At 48.8% G+C, this 24,366-nt stretch overlaps 2 protein-coding genes across 2 annotated transcripts in view; both read left to right on the top strand.

The window, feature by feature from the left end:
* The first annotated feature begins 23 nt into the window (after positions 1 to 23).
* On the top strand, positions 24 to 11,479 carry BRCC3 (BRCA1/BRCA2-containing complex subunit 3). Its single transcript, XM_065411366.1, has 8 exons — positions 24 to 162; positions 1,593 to 1,713; positions 3,073 to 3,159; positions 5,499 to 5,587; positions 6,647 to 6,702; positions 7,207 to 7,338; positions 8,128 to 8,171; positions 10,593 to 11,479. The coding sequence occupies exons 1-8, from the start codon at positions 58 to 60 to the stop codon at positions 10,742 to 10,744; spliced, it is 786 nt and encodes a 261-aa protein (XP_065267438.1). The 5' UTR covers positions 24 to 57; the 3' UTR covers positions 10,745 to 11,479.
* An 11,758-nt stretch (positions 11,480 to 23,237) lies between these two features.
* The window catches only part of LOC135884158 (transmembrane protein 47-like), a 28,606-nt gene continuing 27,477 nt past the window's right edge, over positions 23,238 to 24,366 (top strand). Inside the window, exon 1 of the mRNA XM_065411451.1 lies at positions 23,238 to 23,433. Within this exon, the coding sequence (XP_065267523.1) occupies positions 23,238 to 23,433 (196 nt within the window). The remainder of the gene's footprint in view (positions 23,434 to 24,366) is intronic.

Raw genomic sequence — 24,366 nt, 5'->3', positions numbered from 1 at the left:
CGCCGGCTCTTGGGTACGGCGTGACCCGCGCTTCCGGGGTGGGGTGGTGCTGCCAACATGGCGGTGCAGGCTGTGCACCTGGAGGCGGACGCCTTCCTGGTCTGCCTCAACCACGCGCTGAGCACCGAGAAGGAGGAGGTCATGGGGCTGTGCATCGGGGAGGTACCGGCCGGGCCGTGGGCAGGCGGGCCCCAGAGCCCGGGCGCTGGGTGTGCAGGAGTGTCCCCCCGCGGGTGCCTGGCCATCTCTGCTCCCCATAGGCGAGGGGCTGGGTGTGTCCCCCACCCCGGGGATGCCAGCCTGCCCCCCAATATAGACTAGGGGCTGGGTGTGTCCCCCACCCCGGGGATGCCAGTCTGCCCCCCAATATAGACTAGGGGCTGGGTGTGTCCCCTACCCCGGGGAGACAGTTCTAGTGCCTCTGCTCTTGCTAGGGAGAAGGGCAGCCACTGCCGTTAGAACTAATGCGCCCTGCTGGAGCGGGGGCCTAACCACATTCCCCCTCTCTAGGAGAAAGGTCTGTGTGTGTATGGGGTGCTTGTTAGTAGTACCGTGCCATCCCCTCAAAAGGATCTGTGTATGTGTCCAGAGGTCCTGCTGCCTCAGTGTAGGACTCTGAGATTTAGGGACAAGGGGCTCTTTATCTGTTGGGGGGGGGCTGTAATTTACTGGTTGGGGGACAACATGGACTTGTTAGTGGGGGATGACCCAATGCTAACTGATAAGGTGTGTATTTTCTGGGTGCAGCATTGACTAGTGTTTGCTTGAGAGTACCAGCATTAATTCAGGGGTGGGGGATGTGCAGAGTCTAGCCAATAAGAGACCATTTCTTCATGTTCCAAGTCAAAGCAGCAGGTGAGTGTCTGGCCTGCAGGAAAGGGCATGGCTGTGTGTTTTGACTTGATAAGTAGGTTTAGTTTTTGAGAGAGTGGATGTTGGGTAGGCTTTTCATGCCTTGATTGACCCTAAAAGCGAAATACGCATAAAAGCGTGTAATTAAGTTACATCTTTACACAAAAATAAAGTTGCTAAATTCTATCTTCACGGGTGAACCTGATCCTCAGGGAACTGAAGAAATAATAGCAATGACCAAAGCTGGCATAGTTTAGACATGTTCTGCTTAAGCATTTCTTGCACAGCTCTGGTAATATGTGCCTCACTCTTGCTCTGGAGCCTACAGCTGGCTACTCTTGTCCCTAAAACATAGGGATAGGTTTTTCAGTGGGTTACTTATTCTAGGTTTTCACTTCTGAAACCAGGAATTTAAAATTCTTGAAGCTATGAGCTTAGGGTGTCACACTAATCTCACAGCTGAATTGGCACAAGTGGCTCACTACTGAAAAGCCACTTGTGCCAATTCAGCTGTGAGATTGGTGTGACACCCTAAGCTCATAGCTTCAAGAATTTTAAATTCCTGGTTTCAGAAGTGAAAACCTAGAATAAGTAACCCACTGAAAAACCTATCCCTATGTTTTAAGAGATCTAAGCTGGAAAGCATGCTTTTTTTAGTAAAGACGTGATAGCAGCACTCTCATTGAGAAGTTGGTTCACTGAGAGAAATGAGTGATTCTTGCTCCCTCATTTATTATTAGGTCGACACCAGCAGAATTGTTCATATTCATTCTGTGATTATCCTGCGCCGTTCAGATAAGAGGAAGGATCGAGTGGAGATTTCTCCGGAGCAGCTTTCAGCTGCTTCTACTGAAGCAGAGATATCCTTTTACAGCAACTGTAGCTAGAAAGGGCTGTGTTCAGTAGGAAGCTTTATCAACAAGGTTTCTAAACCTCAAACCCGTATGGTTTCAGTACCACCCTTGGTTTATTGTAGTTAATATAAAGATGCCTGCCCCCTTTTCACATACTCTGCCTTGGAGGCTGTGCTACAGCTCTCCACTGCTGCAGTCTCTTTCCACACTTTTTGAATTATGTGATGGAACCATATTGTAATTACCCATTGTTCTTGATCACTTGGTTTTGTCAGAAATATATTCAATGCTACAGTTTTTAATATGGGTAGAGAAGATCATAGAAGATAAGGGTTGGAAGAGATCTCAGGAGGTCATCTGCTCCAACCCCCTGCTCAAAGCAGGACCGACTCCAACTAAATCATCTCAGCCAGGGCTTTGTCAAGCTGGGCCTTAAAACCTCTAAGGATGGAAATTCCAACATCTCCCTAGGTAACCCATTCCAGTGCTTCACCACCCTCCTAGTGAAATAGTTTTTCCTAATATCCAACCTAGACCTCCCCCACTGCAACTTGAGACCATTGCTCCTTGTTCTGTCGTCTGCCACCACTGAACAGCCTAGCTCCATCCTCTTTGGAACCCCCCTTCAGGCAGTTGAAGGCTGCTATCAAATCCCCCCTCACTCTTCTCTTCTGCAGACTAAATAAGCCCAGTTCCCTCAGCCTCTCCTCATAAATCATGTGTCCCAGCCCCCTAATCATTTTTGTTGCCCTCTGCTGGACTGTCTCCAATTTGTCCACATCCTTTCTGTAGTGGGGGCCCCAAAACTGGACACAGTATTCCAGATGAGGCCTCACCAGTGCCAAATAGAGGAGAGAATGTTTAGACTAACACCCAAAGTATTATAACTAATCCCTGGAGTTTTAGTTTAAGATTGCCTGTGTATTTTGAAGAAAGCTCACCTTTCACTTTTAGAATTGGCAAATGCAGCAAGAAAACTTCGCAGCAAATGAAAGGTTAATAGGCTTGTGTTTTCAGGTTTGGTGTATTTGAAAACTCCCCCACTAGAAAAGCCCTTTTTACATGTAATCTTTTTAACGGCAAGAGTCCGATTCTTTGGGTAGCTTACTAGCAATTGTCATATATTTCTATGTACATATGCACATTGCTTCTGTTCAAGGAAGTGTTACATCTGTGAGGATGTGGCTATGAGGAAGACTGTTTCAACACACACCATCACCTGTTATTCTTCCCTTTAATGTACTAAAATCAAATTATCCCTTGAGGGCCATGTTTGGATTCTGCCCCGTGGTTATTTAACTTGCACAAGGGACATATAGTCTCTTCTGCTCTATCACTGTTTTGAAAGTACCTTGACTGACACACAGATTGGCTGAGATTACAGGACGTCCCATGAGGGTTGTGGGCTGGTATCATTCTCATCCACACATAACTGTCTGGCCGTCTCATGTGGGTAAGGAGTATCTCAGCCCAGAGCTTCATATGGACATGTGCTTCATTGTGAACAATACCATTTTGTCCAATTTTTTTTGTTAAAGTGATACTGTTGAAGTTTTTAATCCCACATTTTTCCCTACCTTCAAATTATCTAAAATGGGAAGTCCTCTGGATTCCTAAAGTAGGCAAAGTCTGTTTCTAGGTGTTCTTCAAGACAGGAAGTTCAGAGCTGTAATCAGAAACCCAAGGAACAGAAGGAGATACTCAAAGCTCTTTGGATGTCTTTATTTTTTCTAGTTGTACAGTAGAACGTCAGAGTTATGAATGCCTCGGGAATGGAGGTTGTTCGTAAATCTGAAATGTTCATAACTCTGAACAAATCTTTATGGTTCTTTCAAAAGTTTACAACTAAACATTGACTTAATACAGCTTTGAAACAGTACTATGCAGAAGAAATATGCTTTATCTTTTTTTAGTAGTTTACATTTAACACAATACTGTACTGTATTTGCTTTATTTTATTTTATTTTTTTGCACGCCTGGGGGGGCTCTGCTACTGCCTGATTGTGTACTTCCAGTTCCAAATGAAGTGTGTGGTTGACTGGTCAGTTTGTAACTCTGTTGTTCCTAACTCTGAGGTTCTACTGTACATGGATGTGTATGCTATAACAAGAGAACAATGCTTCTTCAAAAGAGCTGTTGAAATCTGCTTGGGTGTCTGGTCACTGCTTTGATCTGCCTGTCTGGATACATGTTATACTTCCCAGGAGAATTCTGTGCTACTGCGCATGTGCATAATTATGAGCCACGCATATTTTTAATTTTCGGCAGAAGCTTTTTTCTGCACAAAAATGTTGCTACATTTCCATCTTTTGCCCACCAGAGGGCACTGTGGTGATAGAACATGGCAGCAGCAGCTCCTGGCCATCTAGGGCAGAGAAAGAGCCTGCCTTCTTCGCAGCACCTGTTGGCCCAGGTCAGGAGACAGGGGCTATGGGGAGACAGACAGCATGAGGTGCTGGAGGGGTCAGACAGGGGCTCATAAGGGCTAGTTGGGGAGGCAGAATGGGAGTGGAGGCACAGGGAGGAGAGAGGTGCAGGGCCACATGGTGATGGGGGAGGGGGTGCAGAGCCACATGGTGATGGGAGAGGAGGTGCAGAACTACATAGGGACAGAGGGTGGCTGAGTGGGGGCACAGAGAGACATGGGGATGGGGGGGTGCAGGGAAACATTGAGACGGGGTGGTTGAGTGGGGGCACAGACACATGGGGACAGGGTGGGGGTACAGAGCCACATAGGGACAGGGATGGCTTAGTGGGGCACAGACACATGGAGATGGGGATGTGCAGAGACACATAGGGACAGGGTGGTTGGGGGCACAGAGACACATGGGGATGGGGGAGGGTGTGCAGGGCCACATGAGGATGGAGGTGAGTGGGTGTCTGAGTGGGGGTGGAGGGACACATGGACAAGAGGTGCAAGGATACATAGGGGTGCAGGAACACATAGGGATGGGGCAGATGTGCCTGACTGAATGGGAGCGGCTAGGGGTCAGCCAGGGTCTGCATGGGGGAAGCTCCCTAACAGTCCTTCCCCGCCTCCCATACTTTTCTCACCCATGCCCAACAACCCTCCAAGTTCACACCCAGGCTCCTTCCCAGCAATTTACTTCCCTCTCCCTCAGCTCCTCCATTACCCCTGACTCCCACAGGTCTTTGCATTGCTGCTGAGGGGTGTCATAAAGACGGTTCTGTATTGTAGTTTAAATGAATTATTACTCAGCATTCTGTATTAATATGCCTAGTAAGGAATCTATTTGTCAAAAAATATTTCCTGAATCTTTTTTGTTGTCTGTATTGTTACAGACATACTTGCTGACAGGTATTTTGAAATAAATGACCAAAAATAATTGAAACTGGTGTAATTATATTGTGTTATTTTGACAAATAAAATATGCAGAATTGTGCAGAATTTTTAATTTTTTGCAGCATTTTTAATTTTTTGGCACAGAATTCCCCCGGGGTAATGTTATCAGGCTGACTTTTTACTTCATTATTTCATATTGCATATTTTATATATAGGATTTTAAAGATAGAACATTAGCATTTTAACCTTGTTTTATGTTAGATCGTTACTGGAAACTTTTAAATATTCCTTTAAAGCTGGCTATTTTTTGGACATGGAGAGCTATTTTTTTAAAATACCTCCCCCCCCCCCAAAATCATTAGACTAGAATGAAAATAAAGAGCGTTATCTGGAAAGGTGGCAAGTCTTTGCCTGGTGCTTCAGGTGACGGGCACAGTCCTTCACTGCTTAGCAGCAGCCTGTTATTTTGTTTTCATTCACACCTGCAGATGTTCGCACTCAAGCCATGTATCAGATGATGGACCAGGGCTTTGTGGGGCTCATCTTCTCCTGTTTCATTGAGGACAAGAACACAAAGGTAGGCAACTTGCAAATGGAGAGAAACCCTTCGTATGCCAGTTTGAAGCTTCAGCTTTGATGCAGAGGTGAAGTCTTACGTTTAACCCTGAATGGTATCTGAAATAAGGGTTCAGTCTGGAGTTGGGTCAGGGGCCTGCTGGAATGTAATCAATGTAAATGCAGCACAGATGTGAATTAATCTCCAGGCTGGTTTGGTCACAATGCTACAGTTGAATGTGGTTAGAGAAGATGCTCTGGAGGAAGCAAACTAGTGTTTAGCTCCAATTTATAATTGGCAAATGTAGCAAGAAAATTTGATGGGAAATGATAGTTTTCAGGGTTGGTGTATTTGAAAATTCCCCCAGTAGAATTCTGCAGCCTATAGATTGTTTCATAGCTCTGCTGGTGTTTCACCTCTGGGAACAGACAGAATAGTGTGCATCAAAAAGTAACTTACTGCACCACAATAACACATTCCATTCAGTATAGACTTTTTTTGTCCTGACTTTCAAGCCTGTTGTGTCTAATTAGTTCAGAGTGTTTTGTCTAACATCATTGTCCCCTGTGAGAGGCTAATGGTTGGGATGAACTGGGAATGAAATGTTGCCTTTGACCAGGTTTTCCAGGTTTTTGTTGATTTAATCAGATGGTTCTGATTTAAGAGTTTTCATATGATAGTTAATATAGTCTGTAGTGCAGGGATTCTCAAACCGGGGGTCGGGACCCTTCAGGGGGTTGCGAGGTTATTACATGGGGGGTCGCGAGCTGTCAGCCTCCACCCCCAAACCCCGCTTTGCCTCCAGCATTTATAATGGTGTTAAATATATAAAAAAGTGTTTTTAATTTATAAGGGGGGTCGCACTCAGAGGCTTGCTATGTGAAAGGGGTGACCAGTACAAAAGTTTGAGAACCACTGCGTGAGTGTCTCAGTACTTGCTTATTAAGAATTTTTCATTCCTCCTCCCTCACCAAAAAGTGGTACATTTGAACCCTCAGGGAAAGTATTATTTGAAAGTTTGGATTTCAGGTGAGCTCTCATTGCCCATAGTCTGATGTTTATCTCTCCTGATTCTTTTAGACGGGCCGGATACTCTACACCTGTTTCCAGTCAATTCAGGCTCAGAAGAGCTCAGAGTAAGTACTGTCTGAAAAGCTTCTTAACATTCATCTCACAGGAGAGAAATGATCAGTCTCTTTTGTCTCCTTTTAATTGTCAGCTTTCCTTGGTAACTTAAATGAGTAGTACTATTATTGTTTGATCATCTGAACATAGAACTAAATGTTGTGTTAATCCCAGTAATTATGGAAGCCTAAAGGAGGTCTCATTTCTGCTTGAAAGTGGACAAATTTCTAAAGGGGAATATAAACCATAGGAGCCTTAGTGTTCATACGCTTATCTCAGGGGCTGTCGCCAATGCTGACTTCCTAGCTACTCTTTTTTCCCATTCCTAAACTGGGTAATGAGTACCATTACAAACTGCTTCTCGACTGTCAGTCAGCATGAGCAAGCCTGCCCGGCAGCAAAGCTATGGTGATGTCACTGTTGGGCAAGCCGTTACTGCTGTATGGAATATATGACTGTCTAAAGCAGCAGACCACAAGGGTAGGGGCAGTAACTTGCACGTGATCATCTTGCAGGTATGAGAGGATTGAAATTCCTATTCATGTTGTTCCCCATGACACCATTGGCAAAGTGTGCCTGGAATCGGCGGTGGAACTGCCCAAGATCTTGTGCCAGGAGGAGCAAGATGCATACAGGAGAATTCACAGGTAGGGGGAGTCAGGGTCCCACAGCGCCAGAGGGTCTAGTTGATGACAATAGCTTTTAAAGTTAATATACTTGACCCTCATAGTCCTTTATCCTGAGCAGAGCACAAGTGTAGAAAGAAATAAAGGGGTAGCTACACCTAGTATCATGCGGGGCCTTGAAGCTAGCTTTCAGTCCTAAAGTTCTGCTCTTTATCCTATGTGTTTGTATGTCTGGCTAATGACTCCTGCTCCCTGAGGTGCCTCTGTAGGGGCACTAGTTTCAAAAAATTCTTCCAAAGTTTCCATCTGTAAGCCTGACAAGACTGCAACTCCTTGCTTAGTGGAATGTATCTCAGGCCCCACTCCCAGAGATGGAGAGGCTACAGCTAGCAACTCTTCTACTAGCCTAGAAAAGGGTAAGGGGCCTGCATAGTATGACAGTGATGCTGATACTAAGGCAACTGCATGATCCTCTCATGATCATGGTTATCCAAGTGTGATAGGAGTGAAAATGGCTGATCAAAAGGGAAGGTATTTGAGAAATAAGACCAAATGCTAGTAGGATTACCACCCTCCTGTCATAAGCCTCTGTCTGTGGAGTTCAGCATGGAGAATGCATGATACTCATTATAATACATGGTTTGATGAGGTGTGATCAATGCAGTGGAACTCCCATTAAGTAAGGGTGAGTAGTTCCAAAGTGCCTGTGGTGTTACACTTTTGTAGGTGGCTGTCTTCAGTAATTCAGGTTCACCTAATATTCAGTTCATTGCTGTCTTGTCACCAGCTGTGTTCTGTTCTTTCCCTTAGCCTCACCCATCTAGATTCTGTAACCAAGATTCACAATGGCTCAGGTAAGGGTTCCTCTTCTGGGAATAAGGATGCTGGACTGTGAGTTGAAATACGAGTCACCTTGTGGTCTTGAAAAATGGTAATGTTGGGTCCGTCTATAGAGGGCAGTAGACCACAATGTGTATCACCATGCGTCTACTTGAAGATGTTCAGCATTGAGCCAGCCTGTGAACAGATTACTTCACCCAAGTTTAGCACTATGTTTTGATCTTGCCATGTAGTTTGTCTTGCTCCACAGCTTGGCTGACATTCAAACTTGTCCATTCTTATACTGGGGGCTAGGGGAGTTCAGTAGTGAATCAAAGTATTCGTTACATTTCTGGTGTTTGGAGGGTGGGGGAAACTGACTTCTAATGTGGGCTAAATCACAAATGGAATGAACTGGGTGGCCTCCTTCAGTTTATCCATTTGGTTTTAAACCGTTATAGAATTTGACTTGGTGTTGGAACAACACGGTACTGTAGTATGGATGCATCTTAAAGATTACTCCTGGGGGAATTCATGGCCCCTGCAGATTTATTAGCTTCCCCTCAGAAAAATGACTTTCTGACGGGAAACATAAGAAGAGGAAGCAAAGGGAAGCAGCAAGAGCGGCCATGAGCCCCTCTCCAGCAGTTCAGGTGCATTATTTCGGGGGCCCGGAGCAGCTGTTGGAGAGGTAAATCTCTGCTGAGCCCCAGGCCCCCTTCTCTACCCCCCCGCCCTTCCGCTGAGCCCCAATCACCTTCACCTGGACCTCCCTGCAGAGTCCCATTGCTCTTGTACATGGAAGCCCCCATTGACCCCTGTGCATCCAGATCCTCCCCGCATCTGGCCCCCACACTGAGCTGCCCACACCCAGAATGCCCCACACAGAACCCGATCACCCCACAGTAAGTCTCTTCACGACTGAGCCTGCCAGCCCATACCTGATGTGCCTGGTGCAGAGGGGGAGGGCCCCGGGATGTTTCTGGGTCAGGCCCGGCCCTTGCGCTGTGTCAAGGTTGGGTGCAGCCTCACCACCGAGTCCGTACCCGTTGGTGGGGGGGAGAGGAAGGGGCTGCAGGGAGATCTCCCACCTCCATGTAGCCAGTGGTCTGTGCTCCAGGATAGCAGTGGGGAGCCTCCATATTTATTTATTGACACATTTTGCAGAATTTTCAAATACTGGGTGCAGAATTTTTATTTTTTTGGCTCAGAATTTCCTCAGGGGTAATCTTAGAGCTATGTTGGTCCAGAATTGAAATCAGGGTAAAGGGGGCCAATCCATATTCCTGTGGACACCTACTGGTGCTTCCGCATGTGAGTTACACCAACGTAGACTTCTGTGTGGTCACACATCACTGAGGGGAACTAGGTCTCATTAGTTCCATAGCATTTAACTCTGATCTCCATAGGATGGAGTGGTGTTCTACCACAAGAGTGGCCAATGCCATGTCTAACTTTCAGTGTAAAATATGTTTTCATTATATAAGATACTCTTTCCCCTATTGACTATGAATAAGACTACGTTTTAGTCACGGGTATTTGTAGTAAAAGTCACGGGCAGTAAACAAAAATTCACAGCCTGAGACCTGTCCATGAGTTGTACTATATACCCCTGACTAAATCTTGGGGAGAGGGTTGGCCCGGGAGTGCCGCGGGTGCTTGGGGAGAGGAAGGGGTCCCCGGCGGGGCGCTGCGGGTGTCGGGGAGGGGGGCAGCAGCCTTGGGGGGGGGGGAGCTGGTGCTGGGAGGGTGGTTGGTGGGGCTGCAGGCTCCCTATCCGGCTCCATGCCTCCCCAGAAGCAGCGACATCCCTCAGCTCTGGCGGAGGTATGGCCAGGCAGCTCTGCACGCTGCCTCCTCCCTGAGCGCTGGCTCCACAGCTCCCATTGGTCGGGAACTATGGCCAATGGGAGCTGCGGGGGTGGTACCTGCAGGCGGAGGCAGTGCGCAGAGCCCTCTGGCTGTGCCTCCCCACTAGGAGCCAAGGGATGTCGCCGCTTCAGGGGAGCCCCCCGAAGCAAGCGCTGCCCGGAGCCCTCACCCCCTCCTGCACCCCAGCCCTGAGCCCCTCACCCAAACTCCTGCTGCTATTGGCGGGGGCGGGAGGGGGGGACGGAGGGCGGTGGCTGCTGCAGAAGTCACAGAATCCGTGACTTCCATGACCTCCGTGACAAACTCGCAGCCTTAACTATGAAAAACAATCAGTCTACACTAGGCCTGTTTACATGTCAATTTTTATTGTATGTTCCCAAAGGGCATCTAAAACTCAGGTTTAAATAATTTTTATAAGTATTCTCCCCTCCTCCCCCTTGGACTTGTAGCTGTTTCCTGTGAGGATCCATGATGTCTCAATGTGAAATACTGTTGTGAAACCTTTCTGCTTAAGCTTTGCAATTCTGCAGCCTGGTGAGAGATTCTTCCTCCTGCGCTGACATGTTGTTTTGTGTCTTTTCCAGTGTTCACCAAGAATCTCTGCAGCCAGATGTCTGCTATCAGTGGTCCCCTCCTGCAGTGGCTGGAGGACAGACTGGAGCAGAACAAACAGCGGGTGCAGGAACTGCAGCGGGAGAAAGAGGAGCTCATGGAAGAACTAGCTACCCTGGAGTGAAGAGGAAACCCCAGACCCTTTAAAAAAAAAAAAAAAAAAAAGTCAATAGGATTGGACAGGAGTGACATGTGGCTGATGTGTGGTCTGTCTTGCCTTTCTATGAAGATGCTACTTGTTCCTCTCATCTCGCTTCATGTGACAGCTCCAAGAACACTTCCACAAGATGACCAAGGGCTCACATCTGTCTCCAGCTAGATTGGAAAGCCTTGTGCTGCCTGTGTGAAAAGTCCACTCTGAGTGCACAAAGGAGCAATCCAGCACCACCCTAACTAGGGTGATTCAGCAGCACGCTCTTGGGAAGAGACCATAGCTCTAGGAGGGGGATACCTAGTGAATTTATTTGGTTCCCCTCTCCCCTGTTGTTCAACACACATCTTTTTCCCTTTTATATATATTGCTGGGAGCCTGGAACCAGAGGATCATGGGTGGGGTAATAGCTGCACTTCTACAGTAATCACGACTTCTCTGTTGTAGCAAATAAATCAAGCAACTCGCTAGTCATGCTCAGAGAAGGATGGGGGGGTGCTATGCCCTTGACACTGCCAATTTTGCCTCCTTTTGGTAACTCCAGTTGACAGGTAGTGGCTTGATGTCCAGTAACTTTCTGGATTACTGATTGCCTACTCTTGCACATGTGGTAGGGTGGGGGTAGATGCGGCCAAGATGAAGGGGGCTTAAGGTTTATGCCTCCTGTATTTCAAACCAAATAAAGAAGGGCAGTTTGAGAGTGGAAATGAGTTGGATGCTGCACCAAACACAGTGCGAGTGCTGCAGTTTGAGTGTTCGGTTTCCTTCAGCGTCTCTCACTGTAGTTGTACACTGGTCACTGAGCTGCTTCCCACTGTTGAACTGGACTGGATGGGTGACATTGTTTTACAGAGAGGAGTATGTGGGGGGAGAGTAGCTGTGATAGATAATGAAAACTTTTCCTTTCTGTGTCCTGAGCTCCATTGCAAAGGTTTATTTGCAGTAGTTATTTTCAACTTCAGTGTTAAATTACCCTTTGCATTTTCCTCCTCAGTGGGTTTTCAAGCAGGGTTTACCATCCGCCACCAGCCGCATAACTATCTACCATTACTGAGGGGAAGCCTGTATCAAGGGCTCTTGCGTATCCCAGAGTGATTTGGAGACCAACTGCATATTTAAAAGCTTTCTGTTAAAACTCCTTGTATTTCTGGTTTTTAAATTGAAACCATTAGCTGCTCAGAAAAAATAGTATTCACATTTCAAAAAACATAAACTGCACATAATAGGGGAGCCCTCCTGCCGCATATAGCACTCTATAGCATGCCTATAATTTATCTTACCACTTTGGGCAGCCCATTAATTAAACTGTAGTCAGTTAAAAAAAACAGGTTAAAGGCAGTGATGAGCTCCAAAGTCTTAAGAACCGGTTCCCTACCAGTTCTTCAGCGGCGGGTCCTTGACTCGCTCTGGGTCTTTGGTGGCACGTCGGAGCGAGTGAAGGACCCGCTGCCAAAGTGCCGCTGAAGACCTAGTAGGGAACCGCCCGATGAGTACAAGCCCCCTGTCCCCCCCCATCTGACCCCCACCCATGTCCTGCCCCCCTCAGAACCCGCAACCCATCAACCCCCCCCGCTCCTTGTCCCCTGACCATCCCCTCCTGAGACCGCCCACCCTAACTGCCCCCCAAGGTCCCCCCCCCACCCACAATGCTGGGCCACTCAGGTTAAAAGTCTTTTTAAAAAGGACATGATAAAAGCAATGGGAGGTCTTCATAATGTCAGACAGTTACTACAGTAACTCCTGTAAAAACAGGATTTAACAGAGGGATCCATTTGCCATCGTAGTATAGATCAATAGAAACAATCCTGTGAAAGCTTAAGCGCCAAATCATCTTGTGATTGGATAAACACAAGTTAAGTGAGGCATGAAGTCTGTTTTTTCAGAAGAACCTTACATTGCACTCTGGTATGAAGTAGGAGATGTTTTATTATTAATATTATCCTGCCCCATGATCTAGAATTTAGTTTGTACTCACTTGCCTGCAAAAAACATTGATTAGGAATTGTCAGGAATTTATAGCAGCTACTTGGTTGAAAATAATTCCTCATCGACGTGGTTTTGACATGCTGAGCGCCTTGGCATTTCAGGGAGGGAGAATCACAATAAACATCCTCCAAAGGCTTTCAAGACTTTGTTTAGTCTGTCCTCTGAGCCCAAGAGCCTCTCAAACCAGAGAATGAGTTTGTGCCTGCACGTCTCTAATGGAGGGATTATAAATAAGGCTGCGTGTCTGTCACAGAAGTCACAGATTCCATGACCTTCTGTGATCTTCGTGACTTCTGCAGCGGCCACTGCGGCTGGCTCCGGGGCTGCCTGAGCAGATCAGGCAGCCCTTGGGCTAGCAGCAGCAGCCACTGCTGAGGCAGTTTGGGTGTGGGAAGGGGTTGGGGTAGGGAGTTGAGGTGCAGGGTGGCCCTTACCTTGGGGTGGGGGGGCTCCCTGGAAGTGGCCAGCATGTCCTTGCAGCTCCTAGGCGGAGGGGCTGGGGGCTCTGCGCACTGTCCACGCTCCCCAGCACTGCCCCCACAGCTCCCATTGGCTGCAGTTCCCGGCCAATGGGAGCTGCGGAGTTGGAGCTCGTGGTGGGGGCAGCACGGGGAGCCCCCCTAGCCTTCCCTCGTGCTAGGAGCTGCAGGAACACATAGCGCCTGGTAGGGAGCCTGCTAGCCCCACCAACCCTTCTCAAGCACCAGCAGGCATCCCAGGCTGCGCACCATGCCCCCCCACCGCCTTCTGCCCAGCAACAGTGCGGGTCCTGGGCCACCCCCTCCCAGCACCCGTGGCACCCCCAGACCCTCCCCAAGAGCACCCTCAGCCTGAGTTTTAGTTAGGGGTATATAGTACAAGTCATGGACATATCACGGGCCATGAATTTTTGTTTACAGACCGTGTCCTGTCCATGACTTTTACTAAAAATACCCGTGACTAAAACATAGCCTTAATTATAAATCAAGACACAGCTTTGTGGGTACAACGTGGTGCAAATGATCTAATTGTGAACCACCTACTTCCTGTATTTTCAGTTTGGTTTGAATCAGCAGATGGAGTTTTTTCACTAGCTGATAGTGAAAAAACCCACACCTTTCAGGGCTTCATGCAGTAGGAAGAGGCACTTTTTAAAAATTAGTTTGCTGTAAATCTTGAAGCCCCTCCTCAGCCCTAGCTCTTAGGTAGATATCAGGAAGCCCATTTTCCAGGTGGGCAGCAGGAGAGAATGGCTTGCTCTTTTTCCCACAGCAAGTGAGGGCCAGAGTTGTTAATTATATACAAATGTCCTGACTCCAGTCTTCTGCTGTAAGCAGTAGCCCATAGACATGTCCTTGTCCAGTACTTGAAGGCTAACAGAGGTTGTTTGCAGTCGGATCTGGTGTATGTTATGTTGCTTGTTTCTACATCTGTTTATCTGCTGGCACCCACCCTAAGGACAGAATGAGCCTGGCCCGGTGCTGCTGAGCTCCAGTGATGATCACCCTCGGGGTGCATGGCTGGAGGAACATGGAACAAAAGGTGCCCCCTCACTTTGCCTGGAGAGTATCATTTGACTTGGAGGCTGCGGTGGCGATGACATTATATAAAGGAAGGGGGCCATTACTCCTTCTGAAAGGAGTGTAATCTTTATAATGGCTGGGCAGAGCACTAGCTGTATTCCTGAACCATGACATTCCTTGAGCTGGTGGAAGATTTTCTGACATTTTATCATCAGAAAATGCTAATTCAATGGAATTGACACATTCACAGGAGCGTGTCTATTCCATCAGACCTTGCAATGGAAAGCATGTGGGCAGACTTGCTGGCTCCCCAGCCAACGTGGGCAGTGGGTTCCACAGGGTCTCTGGAATCCCTGGGCAGCTGGCTTCCTCAGCTGGTGGGTTCCCCAAGTTGCCCATCAGGGAGGGCTTCCCGGACAAACAACTTCCCACCTCCTCTGCTGCTTCCCACAGGAAATTTTCCAATTCATGTTTTTTGTTCCAGTTCAGGATGGATTTTTTTTTCAGACATGCAAAATTTTCTGAGAGAAGGAAATCCCAGTTCTAGTAATTTCTGTACAAGTAACTGTGGGGGTTGGCAGGGGTAAATTGCTGCATTTGGAATAAAAGACTTTCCGCTAGCCAGGAATATACACAACTCTCCTCTCTCTTTTCAGGGCTCTGCTCTGAAGCATCTCACTCTGCAGTTGAGGGATAATTGCACTGCTTTCCAAGAACCGGCACTAGAAGAGCAGACCCCAGCAAACTCAAAAAAGGATAAAAGTCCTTCAAATTGTAGTTATTAATAATTCCCACTGCCCAGAAGGACATCATCATGTTGTGTACGCTCTATGGAGAAGTGTTTTTCTACAGAGCCCCCTGCTGAGACACTTGGGGTACTGCACAATATAAAACAACCTCCCCTCCCCCCCCAGCAAAAAAACCACCCACTTAAAATATATACAGTATGAATATATCAGTAGTTTTTAACTAGGCAGAATGTGATTTTTTTTCTTATATTTGATGTTTATTTTTAATCATTTTTATAGATTTAAAAACTCACAATTACAAGAAACTATGGGAAGGGTCAGATAATAACAATGACAAGAGACACTGAGATTCCATAAGTTAAAGCCTTGTAACCATTAAAACCCAAATTGGCAACATCTCACGTCAAAATATACAAAGTCAATATCCTTAAATCAAACTCTAATAAGTTCTCAAGCAGCATTATTCTTACTTCATACAGCTGTAAATTTTGATGATCAGTGGAAATATTTTTGTCTGTTTTGTGTGTATGGTGAAATTGACGCTTAGTGACATTTACTGAGGAAAAAAAATCAAATCTTTCCAAGCCTATTTATAAAGCGGGGGAATGGTAGTGGAGTTAATGCAGTCGGTAAAAGTGTCAGGTGGGTGTATACTAAAAATACACATGGAAAAGAAAGCCTTGATTGGGGAATGAGATGCTTTAAAGTTGGGTTCTGTCCTCACCCAGTGCAAACAAGTACCTTCCATGAATGTTTGTCTTGGCAGAGGGGGAAGGTGTCAGTATCTTTTGCAACAGCTGAGAGCAGTTGTAAAGACTCAATTATTTCATTCCCTGTGACAGCATAAAAGGGTAGTGAAATCTCTAGAGCAGCCAGAGGAAGGCCAGATGTCAGATTTCCTCTCTCTGGAAAAGGAGAGAGAATCTCCCTGCCATTCAGCTATGAAAAGGGTCCTTGTCCTATCTCACCATTTAGTACAGCAGGAGGTCCTGACCCATGACCCTTCTTGGAGGTCAGGTGCAAAGTGGTCATAGGGGTCTGTGTCTGCTGCTCCTAGGGGTTATATGACTGTTGTGAAAACCCTTCCTCTTCATTCTAGCACAGCCACAATCTCTGTGTCAGTTTTCTGGCTAAAACATAGCTCAGTTCCATCTAATTTCCAAATACCTGATCTTCAGAAACCAGGCTAGAAACATGTTGCTTATGGATGGTTGTGAATGAATGGAATGGTGGCAGAGGTGCTGAGCATCCAGAACTCCCATTGATTTCCACTGGAGTGGGGCAGGCTCTGCACTTCTGAAAATCAGGCCCTGAATGTTTAAAGTGTACTTTGTGAGATCAGCAGTGTCAAAAGGCTGGATCAATAGCACTGAAGACTGAGCCCCAGATCGTAAGAGTGGCCATACTGGTTCAGACCAATGGTCCATCCAGCCCAATGTCCTGTCTTCTGACAACAGCAAACGCAGAGTGCTTCAGAGGGAATGAACAGAACAGGGCAATTTATCAGGTGATCCATCCCGTTGTCCACTCCCAGCTTTGGGCAATCAGAGAGGCTTAAGGACACCCAGAGCATGGTGTTGCATCCCTGATCATCTTGACTAATAGCCATTGATGGACCTATTGGCTAATGTCTGTGAAAAAGCAGCAGCTTTTCCTGGAGGCCACCAAGGATATGGACACTTCAGGTGTGAAGCTCCTGCCACCTTCTTGGGGCCCTACATTTTTCCACTCCTGCCCAGATGACAAAGCACTGCAAAGATCTAAGTATCCAGCGTGGCCAGGAGGAGGAATTAAGTGGCAAATCAGCAGATGATGATGTTCTTCATGGATCAAGAGCTTGAGAAGCATCCCACAAAAGGTAACAGAGATAGAAGGAGTTAGGCTTACGGGCTGCACTGTAGAGCATCACTACAGGGCTAAGACTGAAAACAAAAGGCTGAAATATAGCCTAGACTCTGCTCAACATGCAACGTGAGTGGCAGGGATCACTGGGCCTGTGTGTCCAGAAGAGTTTTAGAACACTGATAGGGCAGCAAATTCTGGGAGGCCTCAAGTACGGTTCAGAGAGAATCCAAGACTTCTTTTAAAAAACAAGAAATCAAACCCACTGTAAGATCCTTTTCTCTTGGGGGGGAAGGCGGAATCTCTCCTAAACCCACTCATAGGAGTCCTCAGCAACTTCTAAACAGAGGCACAAAGGTGCTGAGCACCCTCAACTCCTATTGAAATCTATGGGATTTATTGGGCCAAACACAGAGGTCCAGATCCTTGGAAGGTATTTAGGCACCTAACTCCCATTGAAAGCAAGCCCCAAATCTTCAATCTGAGCTCTGTTGCAAAGCAAGCCACACTTCCTGAGCACGTCCCCCATTAGACACAGCAGAGGGTCTCCTATGACCCCAGTGGGACAGGGCACTAAGTCCCCCTCACCAAGCTCAGTTCTGCTGGCATTTAAATCAGTGGCCAGGGGATCAGTCCACAGGAGGAAACTAGGTTGAATCATTTGGTTAGCCAAGCAGGCAGGCCTCTCCCACGTCCAGGCAGCACCAGTGATCAGATGATCACACCAAGTTTCACAGGAGAGGGATGATTTATTAATACAGCTGCTCCAACCAGAGAAAGGGAGCAGCTGGCAGGGTGTTCTCCGCGAGGGCCCTTCAGCTTTTGAATTCTTCCTCCCCCACCATTTCCCTCCCCCAGTTTGAAATAGGCCTAATTAATTGACTTTCCTGACACACTCCAAGGCCCATTTGCTTTCCTGCTGGATGCAAGGACTCTGGCAAGAGGTGTTGCTGATTGTATTCTCTCTCGGCTCTGGTCTGTTTGTGTGGAATGACTGGCAAACAGGTTTTAAATATTACAAAGCTTTCAGTTTGCTAGTGACACTTATGCTGCTGCATTTTGTAAAATCCTCTCTTTACAATAAAGTATAGTAGCTTAAACTTGGCCCTGGATAAGTGGCGGCTATTCTTCTTGACTTGACTTAACTGGAAAAGTTGCACCCTTCCTGCCTACTAACTGTTCCTCTTTTTTTGACCTGAGCAGCTAGTCCAAGTTTGGGGAGGGTGCCAACTGGGAGTAGAAATTGGTGATAGAACTGGGATAGAAATTGGTTTCTTTGATGCAATCTTCTTTTTTTACAAAGAATGTACAAAGCCCTGTGTCTCTGAGTACAGAAGGAATCAAATAGCAGGAAACAGCTTTTTTTCACTCTCAGCACTAGGAGCACTCTCTTCAGCCTGCATCTCTGACCCAAAACCTCTTCACAGGTTTCTTCCAGTCAGCCACTCTGCTTTCAGCAGCTTCTTCACGCTGTATCTCTCTCTTTTCCGCCATCTTTTTCAGCATGTTCTCTCCCACCCCACCTGGTCACAATACCCACTCTGCTCACCTGGTGCTAGTTTCTGGGCAGATTCTATTACACTTTGTTTTAAGTGTGGCCCCTTAATTGTCTCCTACAACTCACTTAAATGCGGGACTCATTCCCCTGTGTCAGGTTAAAGAGTTTTTTAACTCCACCCATAACAAGGTTTCACCCAGCTCATAACATATGCTTTTAGGTGCTATTAGAAATAATCAGTTGAGTTCCTGGCTCCCAGCTCTGTGCTTAGAGCTTATTTTCCCCTCCCTAAGTTACTGTGTGATGGGAGGAAGTTAAATGTAGTCTCAGGACAGTTAGGCCAGCAATCCATACCAATATACTTGAGCTGTTGTCAAATGCATCTCAAAACAGTCACTCAAGTAGCTTAGTTCCAAAATGTTCCTTGCATTTTAATGCAATGCTAGTGACAGAAAGTCCTTTACATTCTAACAACCTGGGAATGGGTGTTCTTGGGGATTTTAGTTCTTCTACCAGGTTAGTGCATAGGGTAATAAAACTAATCTATGATTCTATAATAAACAAGAGAACTCTGGGATCTGGCTATTGAATGCTCGGTTCTTGATCTGCCTAAAACATGTACTAACACTAATCCAACTTTGCCTCTAAAGACAAGACCATAGCCTGAGGTGCTCTGGACACCTGCCAGAAAAGTTGCATTTGTCTCTAGTTTCCTCCTATTTATTGTTACCATCTCATGTGGCTGTAAGCAAAGCAAGCTGCCTGCAGCTTGTGCTTTCCAATAGCCATTGTAGTGATCTCCTGACCCTGATGATGGTAATTGACTTGGTTTTGACCAGTGCAAGTGCAGCTCTATTTAGTTGAGTGACTCTAGGCTGCAGTGTTGGGTAGGGAAAGGAGCTAGCCTTGTTCCCTCTCCTCCATGTGAGGCCTCTGAGCGAAGTGACCTTCCTTTATTCCATTGCTCACTCACCCACATTGTCCCCATATTACATCCCCAGTGCCATTGGCGTGAGGGAGGCATTTAGCAGCCACTGGATTCTCCACTCTGTCTGGAGATGAGAGGTGACTGGGTGCCTAATGCTCCTGCTGCAGCCCAGCTGGAGTAGTTCTGTCCCTTCCCAACAGGCCAAGGAGCTAGAGCATGAAGATGCACAGATACTGTGGAGATGGGTGCCACAAACAACCTGGATGGGGACTACTGATGAGTGGATTAAGCTATTTTCTTCTTCCAACAGCTGGGGGGGGGGGGGGGAAAGAGGGGTATTCCTTCGCTACCTCCAGGAAGGGAAGGGGACTGGAGAGCTCAGTTCAGTCACCATGAACAGTATCATAGGCTGAGGAAGTCACTTGGCCTGGGATCTACTTGCCCTCCTCAAATGCTTTCCAAGTGGGAATCTCCAAGCACTCCACAAACACTGCCAGACTGAGCCTAGCAACAAGCCGGGGAGGTAGGTCAGGATTAGCCCCATTGCACAGATGGTGGGGGTGTGGGAGACAACCCTCTGAGAGGGTCAGGAGTTTGCCCAGAGCCAGGAATAGAAACCAGGTTTTGGGACTCCCAGTGGCCTACTTTAAACAGTCAGCTGTGTTCCCTCCTGGTGTCTCTTTCTTAGCTCTGCCCCTTTGTGCCATTTGCTGGAATGGTTCTCCAGGCTAGAGGCTGGTCTACCAGGCAGGCATCAATTCAACACTGGGGACAGTTTGGGACAGGAAGTGAAGGGTGAGCAGGGGAATCTTCCCTTTCCTGGGGGGGGCGGGGGAGGGTGTCTAGAACTAGATGTACCTCTTTGATTAAACCCTTGCTTCAGTCACTAGTTCAGTCAGGCCTGGCTGCTAGTGCCAGGACTGTGCAGCTATATGACAGCTAGTGGCCTAGGCAAAGCAAATTGGATCCTGATCCAGTTCCCGTAGGTGGAAGCCTGCACCAAAGCCACTGTTACCACTGGCATCAGTGGACAGCCTTGTTGGCAGGCTCCACGGGGGACAAGAACTGGCTGTATCATGGAGCCAGAGCTCTCCTCACATAGAGAAGGTTCCTCCAGAGCTGGATTGAAGATGGCTGACAAGGCAGAATTAGATGCCAGCACTGCTGCTGCTACCCACTTAGCAGACAAGAAGCAGTCTTCTTCAGGCTCCAGTGCTGTCTCCCCAGCCCTTTTTCCTAGCCCTAAACTTGTATGAGAAGGGTTAAAAAATGAGCCCATTGAACATGTGGGTGTAGGCCTAGCCTTGTGGAATGAGGGAATGTAGCCACTGATGCGGACTTGGGCTCTCCCCTTCCTCAGCCCCGGCCTGGCTGTAATGGGCAGGGTGTGGAACTTGAGTTATCTGACTCTATGCCAGCTCATGCCAACACCAGGGCTGGGACACCAGTCCGGGCTAGCTCCTGAAGGATTCAATGGGCCCTGTGTGTCCCTGTGATAGGGCAGGAGGGGGCTGGTGCTCTGGCAGAGTTTCCCCTTATTTCAGCTCTGGGGTGGGGCACTGACCTACCATCAAACTCCCCAGCAAGAGAAGTCTCCCCTTTTCCTTAAATGCCTTTTGATTGGTTTGGCTTCTCTTCATTTTATGCCTTCTCTTCCTCACGCCTGCATGCTTAACTTTTTCCTACTACCGGCTGTAGCATGAGCTGTGGTACTATGGTGTCCTTCATGGCTTGTCACATTATCTGCCACCCTTGTTCTCTGACCTAGCTACAGAACAGTGTGATCACTGGACAGACTCCCATGCCCCCTCCCTCTTACCCTCCACTGAGCCAGAGGCTTGGGGCTGTCCAACAGGAGTCACAAGACTCACCCTAATCCTGGCATGTGAGCTCTCTGGGGCTGTACAGCACCTAGCACACTGGGCCCTGCGCTGGTGCTTGGATCCTCAAAGCATTACCACAATATAAATGGTTAACAGGGTGGGGATGGAGGATATAGTAAAAGGGGATGGAAGAGCACAGGTAATAGGGTAGGGGCAGCGGGGGGGAAGAGATGAGGGAGTGACAGCAAGGCTAGAATGAGAGCAAGTCTACACTACAGCAGCAGCGCATCATATCATAGACACTTCCTACAGCAACGGAAGGGGGTATTCTGCTGATTGATAATCCACCTTCCCTGAGTGGTGGTGGAATAATTCTTCAGTCAAATAATTTTCTGTTCATCTCGCCTTGTCTACATTGGGGGTTAGCTTAGCTTACTTCTAGCATTTGTGTGTGTATGGGCAGGGGGAAGGGGGAATTAGCTTGGTTTACCTCTAGCATTCGTGTGTGCATGTGTATGTGAATTTCTCTCACCCCTGAGTGGAGGTAGCTAGGGTGATGTAAATGTTAAGTGATGCCCAGGGCTAAGGCCAAGTGGGAACAGCAGTGAGGTTTAAGGGTAAATAAGTGGGGGGAGGAGAGGAGAATAAAGACTGAGCAGGAGAATGGGGTAAAGGAGGGAGAGGACTACAAACTGAGCATGGAAGGGGGCTGAGTGATGGCAGTTCGAGGCAAACTGCTGAGAATCAAAGACCATTCCCTGCTGGAATACTTTCTGAGGCGGACGGTAGTCTCTGTATGATCAAGAGCTCTAAGCAATTCATGAGAGAAAGGAGGCATCTGTATATGTTGCAGTTGCACAATGTCCATGAGGCACTTGACACCCCAGCTGTTAATCCTACAGTACAATATGATCTGACTTGGCTGTTGGCCGTGTCTGGCAAGACAATCCCTTGGATTCCCAACATGGGCAGGCTGGGTATGCTTTCTTCCTGGGTTGGTGAGGATCTCTGTGGGGGAGGGTACATGGAGGGGGGACTTCTTTTTTGTTAAACTGGTATAAACCTTGGATTTCTCCTGGAGCTTCTCTGACCCTATTAATTTCAACTAGCACAAACTCTTCAATTTCATAGCCCAGGATCCAGGAAAGATGGAGAGAAGCCATAGGCCAGGTCAGAGCTGTCTGACTCTGCTAGTGCTTGGAGTAGGGAAAGGGGAGCTGGGGTACCTCTTCTCTTCTAACCAATAGACCACACAGCAGGGAGTCTTCTGTGACCAGATTTTCAAGAGCTTAGTATCCAACACACCACTTACTTAGGTGACTAAATGGGAGCTGAGCAGTCTTGAAAATGTGGCCCTGCTCGCTGGTGCTGAGCCCCGTCCCAATACTCTAGCCTGAGCTCTGTGCCGCCCTGTCCTCAGCTGTAAGAGTGGGATAATACCACAAAGGTGAGTTGTGAGTCTTACTTCAATATTAGGGAAACTCCTACCTCTCTCCTCCACCAATCTCACTGGTGGGTTGCCTGGTAGGCTGAAGAACGGGGTTATTGATTTGTATCCCCAAAGTTCCTAAGAGGGTTAGTCATGGAGTGAGACCGCCATCTGCTAGGTGCTGTAAAGAGCCAGAGGGAACAGAGAGTGGCTCAATGACAGTGCTTAATTTGTAATGAAAGAGGTGCTGGGGCTCAAGCAATTTTTTTACATTCATTCATAACTGACGTGGCAAGCCTAAGGTGCTGGAGCTTCTGAACTGCCAGGCCCGGTGTCGGGGCTCAGCCCTGCCAGGCCCAGAGGTGCTGGGGCTCAGCCTGGCAAGCCCTGCCACAAATTCAGCACTGCCCAGAGAGATTCTAATCTAAGCATAGGAGGAGACACAACACGTGTGGGTGGGGGTGGGGGTTACACGGAACGAGACAACGCGGGTGGGGGACGCGGTGGAAATAGCAGCTGCGGACAGGAGGAGGCCCCCAGGCGAGGGGGCGGGCTGTCTGAGGGCGGCTCTAGGACCCCGAGGGCCTTGGCACGCCCTAGTAACGGCGGAGCACGGGGCTGGGCTGTGCGCTTCGGGACTGCCCAGCTCCCGGCGGGTCCCTGGTGCGGGGCCGGGGCGCAGCGCGGACCCCTGATCCCCGGGGGCAGCATGGCTACGGGCGAGGTTCGCGTCCTCCGGCCCTTCAAGCTAATCGCCCTCGTCTGCCTGCTGGTCGCCCTGGCGTTGGACGTGGTGGCCCTATTGAGCCCCGCCTGGGTCACTTCGGAGCGCGGCTCGCTGTCGCTGTGGGAGGCGTGTAAACGGGCCCCGGACGTGTGGCACTGCCTCATCACCTTGAGGACAGGTAGAGCGGGGCCGGCCGGCTGCCCCGATTCGGCACTGGCTGGGGCGGGGGGCATGTCCGGGGGCCGCCTGCATCTCCCTGCCTGGCTGTGCGCCGGGGGAGAGCTGTCCGCGGGGTGAGCCTCGCCCCAGTGTGCAATGGTTATACTGGGGCTGAAGGCGGCGGGACTGGCTGCTGTGGCCACCTCTAGGCGCTAAAGCCCCGAGAAGGGGAGGGAGCAGGAGGTGCGTCCCCAGAGTAAACTAGCCTGGCTCTAGCTTTGAGACTGGCCCGAAGAAGTAGGGGTGGAGGGGGAGCTGGATTCAGAGATTCGCAGCAGCTGTGTAAACGGGCTTGAGTGGCACTGACAGCGTGTCTGTAAGACGCTGCGCCAGCCTCCTGTGGCACAAGCCAGAGCGAACATGAGCTTCGTTAGTCTGCTGGTGGGCTGTACGCTTAGAATCATAGAATATCAGGGTTGGAAGGGACCTCAGGAGGTCATCTAGTCCAACCCCCTGCTCAAAGCAGGACCAATTCCCAACTAAATCATCCCAGCCAGGGCTTTGTCAAGCTTTGTCAACCCTGGACTTCAGAAAAGCAGACTTTGACTCCCTCAGGGAACAGATGGGCAGCAGGGCCGGCTTTAGCAAGAGCAGCCGATTACTGGGGGCGGGGCTTGCAGCAAGCCCCGCCCCCAGGAATCGAGCCGCGCTCTGGCCGGGGTTGCTGGGCTTGGGCCCGACCCGGAGCCGCGCCGCGGGGGCCGGGCCGGAGCCGAGCCGGACCCGAGCCGCGCCGCGGGGGCCGGGCCGGGGCGCGGGCCGGACCCGAGCCGCGGGGGCCGGGCCGAGCCGGAGCGGGGCCGGGCCGGGGCCGGGCTGGACCCGAGCAGCGCCGCGGGGACCGGGCCGAGCCGGAGCAGGGCCGCGCCGCGGGGACCGCGCCGCGCCGCGG

The sequence above is a fragment of the Emys orbicularis genome, chromosome 9 (assembly GCF_028017835.1).
Source record: "Emys orbicularis isolate rEmyOrb1 chromosome 9, rEmyOrb1.hap1, whole genome shotgun sequence".
In the NCBI taxonomy this organism is placed as follows: domain Eukaryota; kingdom Metazoa; phylum Chordata; order Testudines; family Emydidae; genus Emys; species Emys orbicularis.
The sequence above is the reverse complement of the archived record's forward strand: the minus strand, read 5'-3'. Positions and strand labels throughout refer to the sequence as shown.

Bases quoted from the DNA above. Each gene is read 5' to 3' on its own strand.
- BRCC3 (XM_065411366.1), top strand. From the start codon at position 58: ATGGCGGTGCAGGCTGTGCACCTGGAGGCGGACGCCTTCCTGGTCTGC. The intron at 3,160-5,498 runs GTAAGGAGTATC...TCACACCTGCAG, and splicing joins TGTCTGGCCGTCTCATGTGG to ATGTTCGCACTCAAGCCATG. The intron at 7,339-8,127 runs GTAGGGGGAGTC...TCTTTCCCTTAG, and splicing joins GCATACAGGAGAATTCACAG to CCTCACCCATCTAGATTCTG.